A 15,783-nucleotide genomic window follows, 5' to 3' on the forward strand; every position below is an offset into this window, starting at 1 on the left:
TCACAGATTTTCTATTTGATGTACAGGAGGTGAAATTCGACGACGAGAGTTCGTGACCGTTTACCAAACTGCATTTTTAACTGATTACGTTCACCGAAACGAATTTATTTAATTAAAATCCCACCACAGGTCGGGCACATTACAGTTGGTTTTTGAACAATGAAATTGCCTTTTGATCGAATGTAATATCCAGTCAATTACCGTGGCAATTTTCGATTACGGCCTACGTCAAACAAGAAAATTACTGACCTCACCCACGAAATGTCCCACGACGTGCAATTTTACATTTATATTTACTAGTCGAGCGAAGAATTTTTTTCTACGTCATCGAGTTTTTTAATTTGGCCGTGATTCTGGCCATAAATAGGTCGAAGAATATTTATTGACTATTGAATACATTAGTTTTATTATGATAGACGTCTAACACGTCAACATGTTTTTTCAATAATTTTGTTTGATATTTTGAGTAATCAAAATTATGAATACTAATATACGTCAGCAATACATACTTTTTATGATCAATTTTAAATGCTAAAACAATGAAAACAAAAAGAAAACTTGCCTTGGAATTAAAAATATTTTTGCCAATGTTTACTTGAACCCACGTTGTGTCTATTTAGATCTCATAGAGTTTACATTAATGAAGGTCGTCCTATAAATTATAGGCCAATTTGTATGCTGTCTCTCTTCTTAATAAATGGAATTCTTATTAATTAATCTGGTAAATCTGGTGGAACGGTTATTGATATTATCAGAAAGAAATGAATTTCATCAAAAAGTTGATTAAATGGATTCCTCATAAATTAATCTGGTAAACTAGGTGGAACAATTATTAATATTATCAGAAAGAGGCAATGAATTTCATCAAAAAGTTAAATAAATTGATTCCTCATAAATTAATCTGGTAAACTTGGTGGAACAATTATAAATATTATCAAAAAGAGGCGATGAATTTCATTAAAAAGTTGAATAAATGGATTCCTCATAAATTAAGTTCTTTAACTTGGTGGAACAGTCATTAATATTCTTAAAAAGAAGCAATGAATTTCATCAAAAAGTTGAATAAATGGAATCCTCATAAATTACACTAGTAAATCTGATGTAACAATTATTAATATTCTCAGAAATATACAGTGAATTTCACCTGAAGCTTGAATAAAGGGATTCCTCATAAATTAATCTGGTAAACCTGATGGAAGAGTTATTAATATTCTCAGAATGATACAGTGAAGTCCATAAAAAAGTTAAATAAATGGATTCCTCATAAATTAATCTGATAAACTTGGTGGAACAATTATTAATATTATCAGAAAGAGACAATGAATTTCATTAAACAGTTGAATAAATGGATTCTTCATAAATTAAGTTCGTTAACATGGAGACCTCATAAATTAAGCAGATGAACCTGATGGAACAATTATTAATATTCTCAGAAAGATACAGTGAATTTCATCTAAAGGTTGAATAAATGGATTCCTCATAAATTAAGCTGGTAAACCTGATGGAAGAGTTATTAATATTCTCAGAATGATACAGTGAATTTCATCAAAAAGTTAAATAAATGGATTCCTTATAAATTAATCTGGTAAACTTGGTGGAACAATTATTAATATTAACAAAAAGAGGCAATGAATTTCATTAAAAAGTTGAATAAATGGATTTCTCATAAATTAAGTTCGTTAACATGGTGGAACAGTTATTAATATTCTCAAAAAGAAGCAGTGACTTTCATCAAAAAGTTGAATAAATGGAGTTCTCATAAATTAAACTGGTAAACCTAATGCAACAATTATTAATATTCTCAGAAATATACAGTGAATTTCACCTGAAGCTTGAATAAAGGGATTACTCATAAATTAAGCTGGTAAACCTGATGGAAGAGTTATTAATATTCTCACAATGATACAGTGAATTTCATCAAAAAGTTAAATAAATGGATTCCTCATAAATTAATCTGGTAAACTTGGTGGAACAATTATTAATATTATCAAAAAGAGGCAATGAATTTCATTAAAAAGTTGAATAAATGGATTCCTCATGAATTAAGTTCGTTAACGTGGAGGAACAGTTATTAATATTCTCAAAAAGAAGCAGTGACTTTCATCAAAAAGTTGAATAAATGGAGTCCTCATAAATTAATCTGATAAACCTGATGCAACAATTATTAATATTCTCAGGAATATACAGTGAATTTCACCTGAAGCTTGAACAAAGGGATTTCTCATGAATTAAGCTGGTAGAAGGAGATAAAAAGAGTATTTCTGTCAATGTTTCCTTAAATCCACGTTGTAATTATTTAGATCTCATAGAGTTTGCATTAAGGAAGGTCGTCCTATAAATTATAGACTAAGATATATGCTGCGTCTCCTGTGTCAATTAAAACAAGCACTACCGTTACCAATATGATAAAAGTGGAGACACAGATGCAAAACCCAAGAACCCGAGACCCATACATCACAACCCACATGAAGGTTTATGTGTAACACATCGAAACTTAATACTTTCGGAATATTGAATGGGACACGGGTTTTATCGTCCGCTATCACATAAAGTAAAATCAACGTTTATTAATAAGCCAATAAAATAAATAAAGCTGACATTGAAACCTGTAGATGAAATAAGACATTACCATAAACATAATCCGCAGCGGAATATCAATTAGTGTTTCGATTAGGTTCCTTCACAAGTACCTCGACCTATTTATGGCCAGGATCAAGGATCTCAAAACAATACAATACGGGGATTGGGAATAATTAATTAATGCACGTCTAAAACTGATAAGTAATAATGTGGACGTCAACGTATATTAAAAATTGTCCGGTATCTAATCATTGAATTAAGATGAAATTATACAATTAGATGCGTAAAAAATCGGCTAACAACCAGACACACATTTAACATCAATTAATATTCATTTCTCGCCATTGTACACAATCTACAGACGATTATACAATTAACCAGCGAAACCTTGAACTTCGCCTTTGTTTCACACCATATGCTAGCGAATTTTTCGAAAATTACCCAATAAACCCGACTCCCCGAGACACAAACTCAAGTGGGATGGCTCATCGTGTTTTTTACACAAGGCACGAAACATCTCCGCCGACTCGTCCGGATTGCGGGCCGATATCGCCGTGATTTTGGACGATTCGCAAACATTTGTCGTTTAACCCACATTCTCGAGGACCGAGTTGTTTACTAAACACAAAACCAATTGACCATCAAAACTGACGCGGACATTTCCGAAATTGTATTCGTAACTAACGGTGAATTGGTTGGTCATTGTCTGGTTTCTCTAACGTCACTTTTGAAACACAAAGTGTAGATCTAAAAGAGGTTAACTGTCCTATTTGTCTACCAGTCGATCTTTATCTCTGTTTTATTAGTCTTTTAGGATTGGTCTTAAACGTTGCCTTATCGGAAATAGGGGAAGAAAGAAGTGAAATTGTCTAGACTTTATTACTTGGAACTCTTTCTTGAATGTCTCATCAGACTGTGGAGTTTCCTTTTTATGTAGAAGTTATTTATTATGTACTGGAACTGCTTTTGGTGCATGATTTATTTGAATTGTTTTCTAACTATACTATACTATTTTTTTTCTTCATTGTATTTAAGCTCGTTTGCTAAAATTAATGTTTTAGTAGTGCTATAATTGGTGAAGAACAGCTTCAAGGTCATTTTGAAACCTGGACCAAAGAAAAAATTAATCTAATCTTCACCAAACAAATTTCATAAAAAAATCGAATGAAAGAATTCCTCATATGTTATATTAAGCTGGCAAACCTGGTGTAACATCAATACTCTTAGAAAGAGGCAGTGAATTTCGTCAGAAAGTTAAATAAATGGATTCCTCGTAAATTAAGATGATAAACTTTATGGAACATTTATTAATATTCTCAGAAAGAGACAGTGAATTTGATCAAAAAGTTGAATAAATGGATTCCTCATAAATTAAGATGATAAACCTTATGGAACAGTTATTAATATTCTCAGAAAGAATTGGTTCAAAAAGTTAAATAAATGGATTCCTTATAAATTAAACTGATAAATCTGATGGAACATTTGTTAATATTCTCAGAAAGAGACAGTGAATTTGATCAAAAAGTTGAATAAATGGATTCCTCCTAAATTAAGATGATAAACTTTATGGAACAGTTATTAATATTCTCAGAAAGAGACAATGAATAGGGTCAAAAAGTTGAATAAATGGATTCCTCATAAATTAAATTGATAAACCTGATGGAACATTTATTAATATTCTCAGAAAGGGACAGTGACTTTCATCAAAAAGTTGAATAAATGTATTCCTCCTAAATTAAGATGATGAACTTTATGGAACAGTTATTAATATTCTCAGAAAAAAAAACAGTGAATTTGAATAAAAAGTTGAATAAATGGATTTCTCATAAATTAAACTGATAAACCTGATGGAGTATCTATTAATATTCTCAGAAAGAAACAGTGACTTTCATCAAAAAGTTGAATAAATGGATTCCTCCTAAATTAAGATGATAAACTTTATGGAACAGTTATTAATATTCTCAGAAAGAGACAATGAATAGGGTCAAAAAGTTGAATAAATGGATTCCTCATAAATTAAATTGATAAACCTGATGGAACATTTATTAATATTCTCAGAAAGGGACACTGACTTTCATCAAAAAGTTGAATAAATGTATTCCTCCTAAATTAAGATGATAAACTTTATGGAACAGTTATTAATATTCTCAGAAAGAGACAGTGAATTTGAACAAAAAGTTGAATAAATGGATTTCTCATAAATTAAACTGATAAACCTGATGGAACATTTATTAATATTCTCAGAAAGAGCCAGTGACTTTCATCAAAAAGTTGAATGAATGGATTCCTCATGTATTAAACTGATAAACCTGACAGAACACAGAAAGAGACGGTGTATTTTATCAAAATTATTGAATAGGTTAATTCTTCATAAATTGAGCACATAATTCTTAAAGGCAGTGAATTTCATTAAAAAGAAGTAGAATAAATGAGAAACTTACCCAAAGACTCAAAGATTATTTGTTTATGTAAAACTATATTTCTGATGATGAAGTCAAAACTGAGGTAGACCTTGATTGTTTTTTTTTTATCTTACAAAAAAGTTATGAAAGATGTTTTAAACGTCAAAATGTAAATTACTTCTTCCGGCGCCAAATATTTATTTATTAAATAAGAGGAGACTCCAATGGCAATCTAAAAATAGCCTCTGCAGTTCCCTTAGCCTTGGCATTTTTTTGGTGACCATCCATCTCGTCGATTCAACGACACGCATCCATTAAAAATTAATTCCGAAATGCCACAAAGGCAAAAGAAAGACGACCAACAAATTGCCCGTCGTGGAACCGCAAGGGGAAATCTGACCAGGCCTTCAATTCTAAGTAAGTTATCTTTATTGTATGAACACGACGTCTCGGCAGCTTTTCAATTACATGTTCATTAGTTCCTACCGTTTTACACCATTCCGCCCGTTGTGCAATCAAATGGAATTACAAATTGCAGCTTTCTTGTAAGATTCGTGTTTTCATCGTTGCAAATTAAAATCGACTTCGGAGCCCACCCAAACGGTTTCGCGTGATCTGCAGTTCGTTTTTATTTTTTCTTTCGGGGTAAACAATGACGTTGTAATTTAATGAGAGAAATTCGATCATATTTAAGGTAATCGAGGCGGTTCGTTGCAGGAAGAAATTCTAATCTGTCTTGTACGGTGGGTATTTGAATTTTAAATTGATTATTAATATTCCTAGAGAGCGCATTCCTACTTAATACCCGTTTCATCCAAATCTTTATGTATATCATCCACAGTTAAGTTGCTTGTAATAACCTGAACTAATGTGTTATGGTCGCAGGATAATTTAATTATATAATTAATTGATCCGATCAAGCGGTGATACATACAACATTAAATGTCCATTGACAGACCAATATATCATTAGTGATTGATACTCATGAATGTTTGCACCAATGTCCCGACTAGTTTTTGAAGAGGGAATTATCGTGGGATTGCTTTGTCTTTGGCTAAAAGGTTTCACTTATTACCCAGGCTGTTTTAAGTGCGGTGTCAGCCTCATTAAAAACAACAAAAACAGTGCAGTGACTCCTGAAAAACACTTAACCACTTCTTGAAGTCTCGCCTTTAGATTGCAGATGGCCTGGAAATGTTGGCATTCGTTCTAACAAGTCGGAACGCCCGGTATGCGATCAGTTGCCATTTAAAGACAAAATTGTGTTATTTTACTCCAATGTTCTATTAATATTAATCGACACTGATACAGTAAATTGGTGTTATTAGACTGTCAGTTTCGCCTCAAATGAATCAACATTTGCTGCCATTTTAATTTACTGGCTAATGAAATCAGCCCGGGGACACAAAAGAAAGCCTATGATTATCATTTTTTATAGCCTTGGAGCTTGAATAAGATGCGGTAGGATGATGCCATGTTGCAACTTACACGTAAATATTTGGATTTGGTTTACTGGATGTGTTGGTTGGCAAGTTCACAAAGTCCAGAGGAAATACCAGCAGATGAAGCAAGTGAGATTCTCGGAAACTGAGTCTAAATATGGTGTGAGGTTCCATTATGGTGAATCACTTAGATTCATTGATTATTATTTACGTTTTTACTTAAAAAATGTTTTGAAGCAATTATAGAATGGCGGCTTAATTAAATCGTTGGAAAGTTGCCTGTTATCTGATGAATATTCTCTTCTTACCGAATAGGAGATGTTCAAAAAACTTGTCTTTCTTTATCTTGGTGTGACATTCTAGAAGGTTAATTTGTTTGTATCATAAATTGTTTATCTACATACAAAATTTCCCCATAAATACAACAAATTAAAGTAAATGTAAAGAGAAATGTCTTTTATATAATGGTATTTTACAAGAAAATTGTAGAGATAATTAGATAGTACTAATAAAGCAATAAATTGTTGCTGGCTCAAGTAAAACAATAGATTGACAATAAAATTCTGTAATTACCTTTTATTACCTTTTATCTTCTCATGTTTTAAATTGACTTAAATGAGATCATAAATATAATAATGGAACAACAGTTGGCAACGTATTACCAATTATATTAAACAATGAAATCTATATCACCGGGAGTGTTGACAGTCGACTGGTTTCAAAATAGTCAGTAAATTTTATTTAACCACCCAATTTTTGTGAATTTTGTATTCATTATTAATTTATTTATAGTTCGTTTATGAAATATTCAAATCACTGTTGAAATATCATTAAATTAACATATTTGTATGAATTTATGGTTTTCACAAATCGATTAAATATATATATAATAAAATTAAACGTCATTTGATAGTGAGCAATAAATAACAAACAGCCGCGACTTGTAAACAACCATATTAGTTTATTTCTTCGAATGCAGCTCCTTAAACGGTTAATGTAAATAAATAAGTTAAGTTTAATAAGGAAAACTTACGATTCGTGGAACTCCGGTGACTTGGTGCTGTTCCGGAAAGCTCCGGGCGGCGACAGGCTCTCCGAATCCGAATACGGACTGGTGACCGCCGAGTTGGAGCTCTTGTAGGTGATCTTCTCCGGGCTCCTCCTCAGCGTGCTGTCGGTCAGGCTCCTCTTCAAAGGATCGTACCTCCTGGTCTCGTCCTTGTAGTACTCCTCACGGAACTCGCGTTTAATCGGCTGCGCACTTAAAGCACTCGACGTGAATATGTCGTCGATCGGGTCCTTCTTCCTCAGGGTGCCGTGCACCGGCGTGTAGCTGGAGTACTTCGACGACAGGGTGCTGTAATTGGACGGCGAGTACTGGTTCGAGGCGGAGAAGTCCGGCACCGGTTTGGCGTTGAAGTCCGGATAGACTTGCGTCTGCACCTTCCTCAGCGTGTCGCCGGAGGATTTGTTGATGCTGGCCTTGCGCACCAGGCTGGGGCTGCTCAGGCCCTTCGACTCGTTGATCATGTTGGAGTTGACGCCGTAACTGAAGGGTCTGCTGTCCTGTCGCGCGTGGTACGGTATGTTCTTGTCCTCCTCCTCGTCTATGTACTGGACATTGTCCAGGCCGAAGTTGTTGTCGGACGCCGGGCCGCCGTTGGACTGGTCCTGGTGGGGTTTCAGGTCGGGAATGCTCTGGACCGTTAGCATCATGTCGGATAGGAGTTCGTCGAGCTCGCGGTGCTGTTCCTCCGGACTGAGGGGGGACGGCTGGGCGGTTGGCGGGGGACTCGCGGAGGCGGTGGTGTTGGCGTTCTGCTGGTGTCCTGCGAATTCACCATAACAACCGTCAGTGACTCAGTAATGGGTACTACATCTAACGATTCGTTTAAGTTGGTGGATACAATGTAAGTGTAATGTAAATAAATTTAAAATCTTTGTGCAATAGAATCTTATTCGTCACCTCAGGTAATTTCTCCATTGAACAAATAACTATAACATAGTAGCCTTATGCAGCCTTTCATCAATTACGACTTGAATTATGGTATTTTAACATGTACGTTTATGGCTGTACAACACCTTATTCTGAACAATAAAACCATATAAGATGTTTCCTTATGTCTTGTACGCACATGTGAATTTATTGACAAACAATCACATTGGAAATCTCACGGTCCGAATTGTTCCACTGCATTGTAATATGGTAATTCGGTTACGTTCAGTAAATAACGGTTACATTTCTCAATTTTTCACGAGCATCGATTATTTTCGTGTTGTATGTAAATAACGGCTGGGAAAATCATCTGGCAAAGCACCAAGTCTGATTCAGAGCCACTACAAATTTCAATTTTATTTGGCAACGATTAAATTTAACTCATGTTTACAACGACCATTTATTATTTGTGCCACAAAAACCATGAGAAAAGCTACATTTGATGGGCACCGCTCGAACGAACTGAGCAGAAAAAATAATTAATGGTACAAATCAAACGAGATTAACCACATACGAATGATTTATTACGCATCCACTTGATTTAATGCATTTGGCATGCGGAGATGAACCAGAACATTGTAACAGTGTTACGACATGATCTATCAATTCAAGTGTACCTGCTGATGAAATGCCAGAGTCCATGGACACAGTCAAGGGACTAGAGACGGCACCGGGAGACAGCTCCGGTTTCTTCGCTATGGTGGCGTATATGCTACCGTCCAGTGGTCCAAACGTATGGTTCACGTCGTCTGTAACAGCAAAAAAAAAAATTGAATTAATACGCTTTCGGATCCATTAAAGAACAGTTTAGAAACTCCGGTATCACATGTCAATCCGGTTGATGGATTTCTATTGAGCCAATTTAGGAACAACGTTCGTGTTGTTCGCACAATGAATTATGCAAATCTTTTTCGAATAAATATACAATCTCTTAACCTGAAGTCTTCAATTCATAATTATGGTACGTTTTATTGAAGATTAACATAAAACGTGGCTTCGGGCTATTTATTCAAAAGTCGGCGGTTTTACAAGTGCTTAATGATAGATTGTGTGAGGTACGGATCAATTTTACAATTATACTTATTTAAATAATATTAACCAGATGGTTGTGATTGTTGTGTGAATTTACATTGGATAGGTATGCTTGTGAAATGGAAAACGTGTCACTGCGTGCAGGGCAAAACATGTTTTATTACACCGACGTGATTTTTTTCGTGCTTTAATAAAACCATTAAAATGTTATAAGCAAGATAATTATTGATACGATAATTTATTCTTTTATGTGTGTAATAATTTATTGTGGCGGTCACTTTGTAATATCTAGTTCAACATGTCATTAAAATGATTAATAACGTAAAACATGATACCTCTATATGTTAGAAAACTTACAGATTTATCTACAATTTAATGTGATAAATGTCTTTGTTAATCCAGATCTAATGGGAAAATATGAATTTTAATAAGTACCGACTTAATGACTTTATAAAGAAATTTAATTGAAACGTGGTTTGATCATTGATTTATCGTTCAATTTCATGCTAATCAATTCACCTGCGGTTGACATGTAATATTATGAAAAAATATTAGGTTTTGCAATTAACAATAAAGAGAAAATCGATACATTGTTTGCATAATGTGGTTAATGCACGACACATGTATACTTGACTTTGAAAAGTTTGCGTGGATATTCAAGGTATAATCTCATGTTGCAACTGAGGCCAAATAAACTACAATTAATTTTCCGATAATATCAATATAGAACGATTATGTGTACAGGTCAATCTAAATGTTAAATTGACTTTCCATGTATTTAATCCATTATTCATGGTAAATGCACTTAAAAATGATTTAATATTATTTTAACAGGCAAAAAACTTCTATAAATGGTTATAAATATTATCTAATTAAACAACAGATTTTTCCTTGATTTTAATTTATTATTTGAGGAGAGAAAATGGGCTTCAAAATGATTTAAAATTATTTTAACAGAAAATAATTTATCAATTAGGTTAAGTTTAAAAATATACTATTAAATTTTTGTAAATATTACGTTTTTGTTATTTTGTAAATTAATCTATTTGCTTAATTAACTTCCTTCGCATTTAATTTATTATTTGACCATGAAAAATGGACTTAAAAATAATTTAATGTCACTTTAACAGAAAATAATCTATGAATTACTATAATTTTAAAATTATATATTAAATTTGTAGTAAATAAACCTAAAAATTAATCTATTGACTTTCCTTGCATTTAATTTATTCTTTGACCATGGAAAATGGGTTTAAAAATGATTTAATTCCTGTTTTATACAAAGTAAATTACTCCAATTTTAAAACTATTTGCTAAATTTGTTATAAATATTATGTTTTTTTATCCCCCCTGTATGTCTAATTGACTTTCCTGGTATTTAATTTATTATTTCACCATGGAACATGGAGTTAAAAATGATTTAATGCCATTTTAACAAGAAGTACTTGATAAATTTCCCCAATTGTAAAAATATATACTAAATTTGTTATAAATATTATGTTTTTTATCCTAATAATTAATCTAAATGTTCAATTGAATTTTCTTGCATTTAATTATAATTTGACCATGGAAAATGGACTTAAAATAATTTAATTCTAGTTTAATAGGAAGTAAATTACTCCAATTTTAAAAATATTTGATAAATTGTTTATAAATAATATGTTTTTTATCCCACATATTAATCTGTATGTTCAATTGACTTTCCTGGTATTTAATTTATTATTTCACCATGGAACATGGAGTTAAAAATGATTTATTGCCATTTTAATAAGAAGTACTTAATAAATTACCCCAATTGTAAAAATATACGCTAAATTTGTTATAAATATTATGTTTTTTATCCTAATAATTAATCTAAATGTTCAATTAAATTTTCTTGCATTTAATTTATTATTTGACCATGGAAAATAGACTTAAAATGATTTAATTCCAGTTTAATAGGAAGTAAATTACTCCAGTTTTAAAAATATTTGATAAATTTGTTATAAATATTATGTTTTTTTATCCCATATTAATCTGTATGTCCAATTGACTTTCCTGGTATTTAATTTATTATTTCACCATGGAATATATAGTTAAAAATGATTTAATGCCATTTTAATAAGGAATGCTCTATTAATTACCCTAATTGTAAAAATATATGCTAAATTTGTTATAAATATTATGTTTTATATCCTAATAATTAATCTAAATGTTTAACAGACTTTTCTTGCATTTAATTTATTGTTTGACCATGGAAAATGGGTTTAAATTAATTTAATTCCAGTAAGTAAATTACTCCAATTTTAAAAATATTTGCTAAATTTGTTATAAATATTATGTTTCTTTATCCGACATATTAATATGTATGTTCAATTGGTTTTTCTGGTATTTAATTTATTATTTTACCATGTAATATGGAGTTACAAATGATTTAATGCCATTTTAAATGGAAATACTCTATCAATTACCCCAATTGTAAAAATATATGATAAATTTGTTATAAATATTATGTTTTTTATCCTAATAATTAATCTAAATGTTCAATTAAATTTTCTTGCATTTAATTTATTATTTGACCATGGAAAATGGACTTAAAATGATTTAATTCCAGTTTAATAGGAAGTAAATTACTCCAGTTTTAAAAATATTTGATAAATTTGTTATAAATAATATGTTTTTTTTATCCCATATTAATCTGTATGTCCAATTGACTTTCCTGGTATTTAATTTATTATTTCACCATGGAATATATAGTTAAAAATGATTTAATGCCATTTTAATAAGAAATGCTCTATTAATTACCCTAATTGAAAAAATATATGCTAAATTTGTTATAAATATTATGTTTTATATCCTAATAATTAATCTAAATGTTTAACAGACTTTTCTTGCATTTAATTTATTGTTTGACCATGGAAAATGGGTTTAAATTAATTTAATTCCAGTAAGTAAATTACTCCAATTTTAAAAATATTTGCTAAATTTGTTATAAATATTATGTTTCTTTATTCAATTGATTTTCCTGGTATTTAATTTATTATTTTACCATGGAATATGGAGTTACAAATGATTTAATGCCATTTTAAATGGAAAACTCCATCAATTACCCCAATTGTAAAAATATATGATAAATTTGTTATAAATATTATGTTTTTTATCCTAATAAGTAATCTAAATAATCAACTAACTTTTCTGGCATTTAATTTATTATTTGACCATGGAAAATGGGCTTAAAAATTATCTGATTCCAGACTACTGTATCTTAAGCAATTTAAACAAAAATAATTGTAAACATTATGGTTTTTTATTTTATAGGAATGTCTAAATGTCCAATTAACATTTTATGAATTTAATTTATTATTTGACCATGGGAAATACATTTAAAAATAATGAATGTCGTTTTTACAGAAAGAAATCTAACAACTGCTCTATCTTAAGAAATATAAACTTAATTGCTTATAAACATTTGTGTTTTTATAATTTGTAAGTTAATCTAAATGTTTAATTGACTTTCCCTGAATTTAATATGTTATTTGACCATGGAAAATGGGCTACAAAATGATTTAATGCAATTTTAATAAATATAATGTATCAATTACTCTAGTTTTAGAAAATACATGTTATGTTTTATTCCGCAGATTAATCAAATTGAATTGAATTCATGGAAAATGATTTATGAACAAAAAAGCTCCACTCTAATTTTAAAGTTATAAAGTAAATTGGCTGTAAACACGATTTTTAAAATAACATTTCTGCATGACATCATTAATTAACCTTCCCAACAATTAAAAAGTCCGATTCGACCATGAAATTCGACCAAAAAATTTATTCTAGGACATCCACAGAACGTACATTATTCAGACTTTATAGTTCATAACTCCACGTCACCTGGAAATAGCTCTAGACTGATAAATGCACCGTCTTGCCCAGAAAAGAACCGAAACAGAGGCCTCATTGTTGTTCGTATCGACGGTGAAATAGTGCCGGTATTTATCAGACCGAGGGAAGATATCGCGCTTTGTAGGAGGTTGAAAAATATTTCGTAATATATTAGTTTCGTTCGTTGTAGGTGTTCCACGTGCAACGCTTTGTATGGTAATTGTGGCGGTTTTTAACCGTACCATCGAAACGCAATAAACAAAATTGAAAAGTCACTTTTCTCTCGCATAAAAAGCGTGCGCCCCGGAGCCAAACCCGCCGCCAAATATGGCCACAATCCGAAAGAGACTAGAGTCGGGTCCGTTTCGGATAATTTCTCGCAACCTTCGCCGGATTCTAGATTAACGCCAATACGAATGATAATTACGCACACAACGAAAGAATGCCGGCACTAAAACGGTCGCCAGATCAGCTGGAAAAGGAATCTCGCATCACGGCATAATATGTGGGAAATATGTTAATGTTCCGGGCAAATACAAAACAACAACAGGTGGTTTCTGTGTTTATGGAGAGCCACAGTATGTGTTTTGCATGGCTTTAAGGCCAACGTTATTGTTTCCATCACGAATGACATCCAAGAACTATTCGTACTGTTCTGTGATTTTTAATTGTTGCCGGGTAACACACGTCAGCAGCACCGAGCACCGTTGTACAGCAGGAGGAACGTTTTTGCATACTCCGGTCATACGCTTTGATAAATGGTTGCAGCAGGACTCGATACCATTCGATTAATCAGAACAAGACAGGACTGTATGAACTAAAACGTGTGGGCTGATTCAATACACGTGCTAAAAAAATACAACCTCGTTCACCCACACACACATTCATTGTAGAAAATGTTGTTAAATACAGATGCAGAAATTGATAATGGAGTAATTAATCATGCAAATTAAGTCTATTTATATTTTGTTTTAGGTTGGGCGCCACTCAATGGGATTTGCAGTGATTTTTACCACATAATTGACTGTTTCAGGAGCTGTTATCCATCATTACATCATTGCTCTAATTTTAACTTAAGTTATTAATGTAATTAAAATAGCAGATCGTTACATAATAGTGTTTATGGCTTATAATAATAAATAAAATTGATAGAAGTTGCCCATAAAAACAACTAATTTCACAAGAATTTGTTTTATGGGCCTTTTATTACATGATTGTTCCGTGTTTATCATGAAGTTCGTATTATTACTGGTAATTTTTAATGGCGTAGCCAATGGGACAAAGTACCTAAACTGTGGCAATAAATTTTCAGTTCAATTTCAATTTTAATACAAAAAAAATCAAGTACAAAACGTCGGAGATATTAAAAATGAAAGACGAGCTCACCAGACATGACTGAAACTCCTCACAAAAGTACAATGGTACGTTATGGTATTTTAAATAACTTTCCAACTAACACTGTGATTAGTTTTAGTGCATTTTTATTGCATGTTTTTCCATATTTATCTGCCAACAGTCCACATAAATGCAGCTATTATTTTTTATGAACATGTTTAATGAAAGCAAGTCATTTTAGAAAACGTGCAATAATTCGTTTTTAAATAATTATTCCAAATTTGTACTTAATGATGATGGGGCAAATAAAAAATATAATTTTAATATTTTCCTTTGCCGAGGAAAAACGCTTTTGTTTACGTAAAAACCTCACCGACGTACGCTTTACATAGGAACCTTGAAAATACGGGGATCACCTTCGTCTGCACCGGTACTTGCATCCCAAATCGAGTACGACGCACACATCACCATATATTCATGACACCTACATGTTTTTCGTAACACATTAACGTGCGCACTAAAAACACACCGAGACCACGGATAATCAACGATTCACTAAGTGGGAGTCCGCAGATTGTCCCCACTAAAACTTGACTCCGCTCTCTGAAACGGGTATAAGGATTCCGTTTCGGATTTCACTCCATATCTGAAGACATCGGCTTTGTATGACTTCGGTTTGATCTCCCGCATTTTTGTGCCGGTGCATTTTTCTACTTGTCGAACCTCATGTTATATTAGAAATCTGTTTGTCGATGTTACGGAGAAATTTTGAATGGCGAACAAGTTGTTTATTGTATGTTTTAGAAGAAAGTTTGTTTGTTCCGTTGGAATCTTCACAATTATCAAAACTTATCAACAAACCCTAAAGTGACAGAATTTAATCTACTCGATAAAAGGGGGCAGCACTCATCCCTTACAAATAGTAGGCAATAAAGATAACACCTTTTAAGTAATTAATTGTCCGCCAAATAGGTTTTTATTATGTATTTTAAAGAATGTGTTTCGTATTTCTTAGAATCCCAATATTATCGAAATTCATTGAATCTATTAGGAATAGTAACATGTTCAGTAAAAGACATAATATACTTTAGTGTTTGTTTTTTTTTTAATGTAGAAAAATTTTAAAGAGTAAATA

At 31.9% G+C, this 15,783-nt stretch overlaps 1 protein-coding gene and 2 long non-coding RNA genes across 14 annotated transcripts in view; 2 read left to right on the plus strand and 1 right to left on the minus strand.

The window, feature by feature from the left end:
* The window catches only part of LOC109604404 (tensin-1), a 293,281-nt gene that overhangs the window by 5,160 nt on the left and 272,338 nt on the right, over positions 1-15,783 (minus strand). For all 12 annotated transcript variants that reach the window (XM_049965846.1, XM_049965847.1, XM_049965852.1 and 9 more), the window contains 2 exons: positions 9,038-9,169; positions 7,458-8,253 (listed from right to left, as the gene is read on the minus strand). In XM_049965846.1, coding sequence (XP_049821803.1) covers positions 7,458-8,253; positions 9,038-9,169 — 928 coding nt within the window. The remainder of the gene's footprint in view (positions 1-7,457; positions 8,254-9,037; positions 9,170-15,783) is intronic.
* LOC126265239 (uncharacterized) lies at positions 5,143-6,875 on the plus strand. Its single transcript, XR_007547781.1, has 2 exons — positions 5,143-5,399; positions 6,421-6,875. It is a non-coding gene; the product is annotated as an uncharacterized LOC126265239 (long non-coding RNA).
* LOC126265236 (uncharacterized) lies at positions 8,245-14,484 on the plus strand. Its single transcript, XR_007547777.1, has 2 exons — positions 8,245-8,334; positions 13,269-14,484. It is a non-coding gene; the product is annotated as an uncharacterized LOC126265236 (long non-coding RNA).

The sequence above is a fragment of the Aethina tumida genome, chromosome 4 (assembly GCF_024364675.1).
Source record: "Aethina tumida isolate Nest 87 chromosome 4, icAetTumi1.1, whole genome shotgun sequence".
NCBI lineage: Eukaryota > Metazoa > Arthropoda > Insecta > Coleoptera > Nitidulidae > Aethina > Aethina tumida.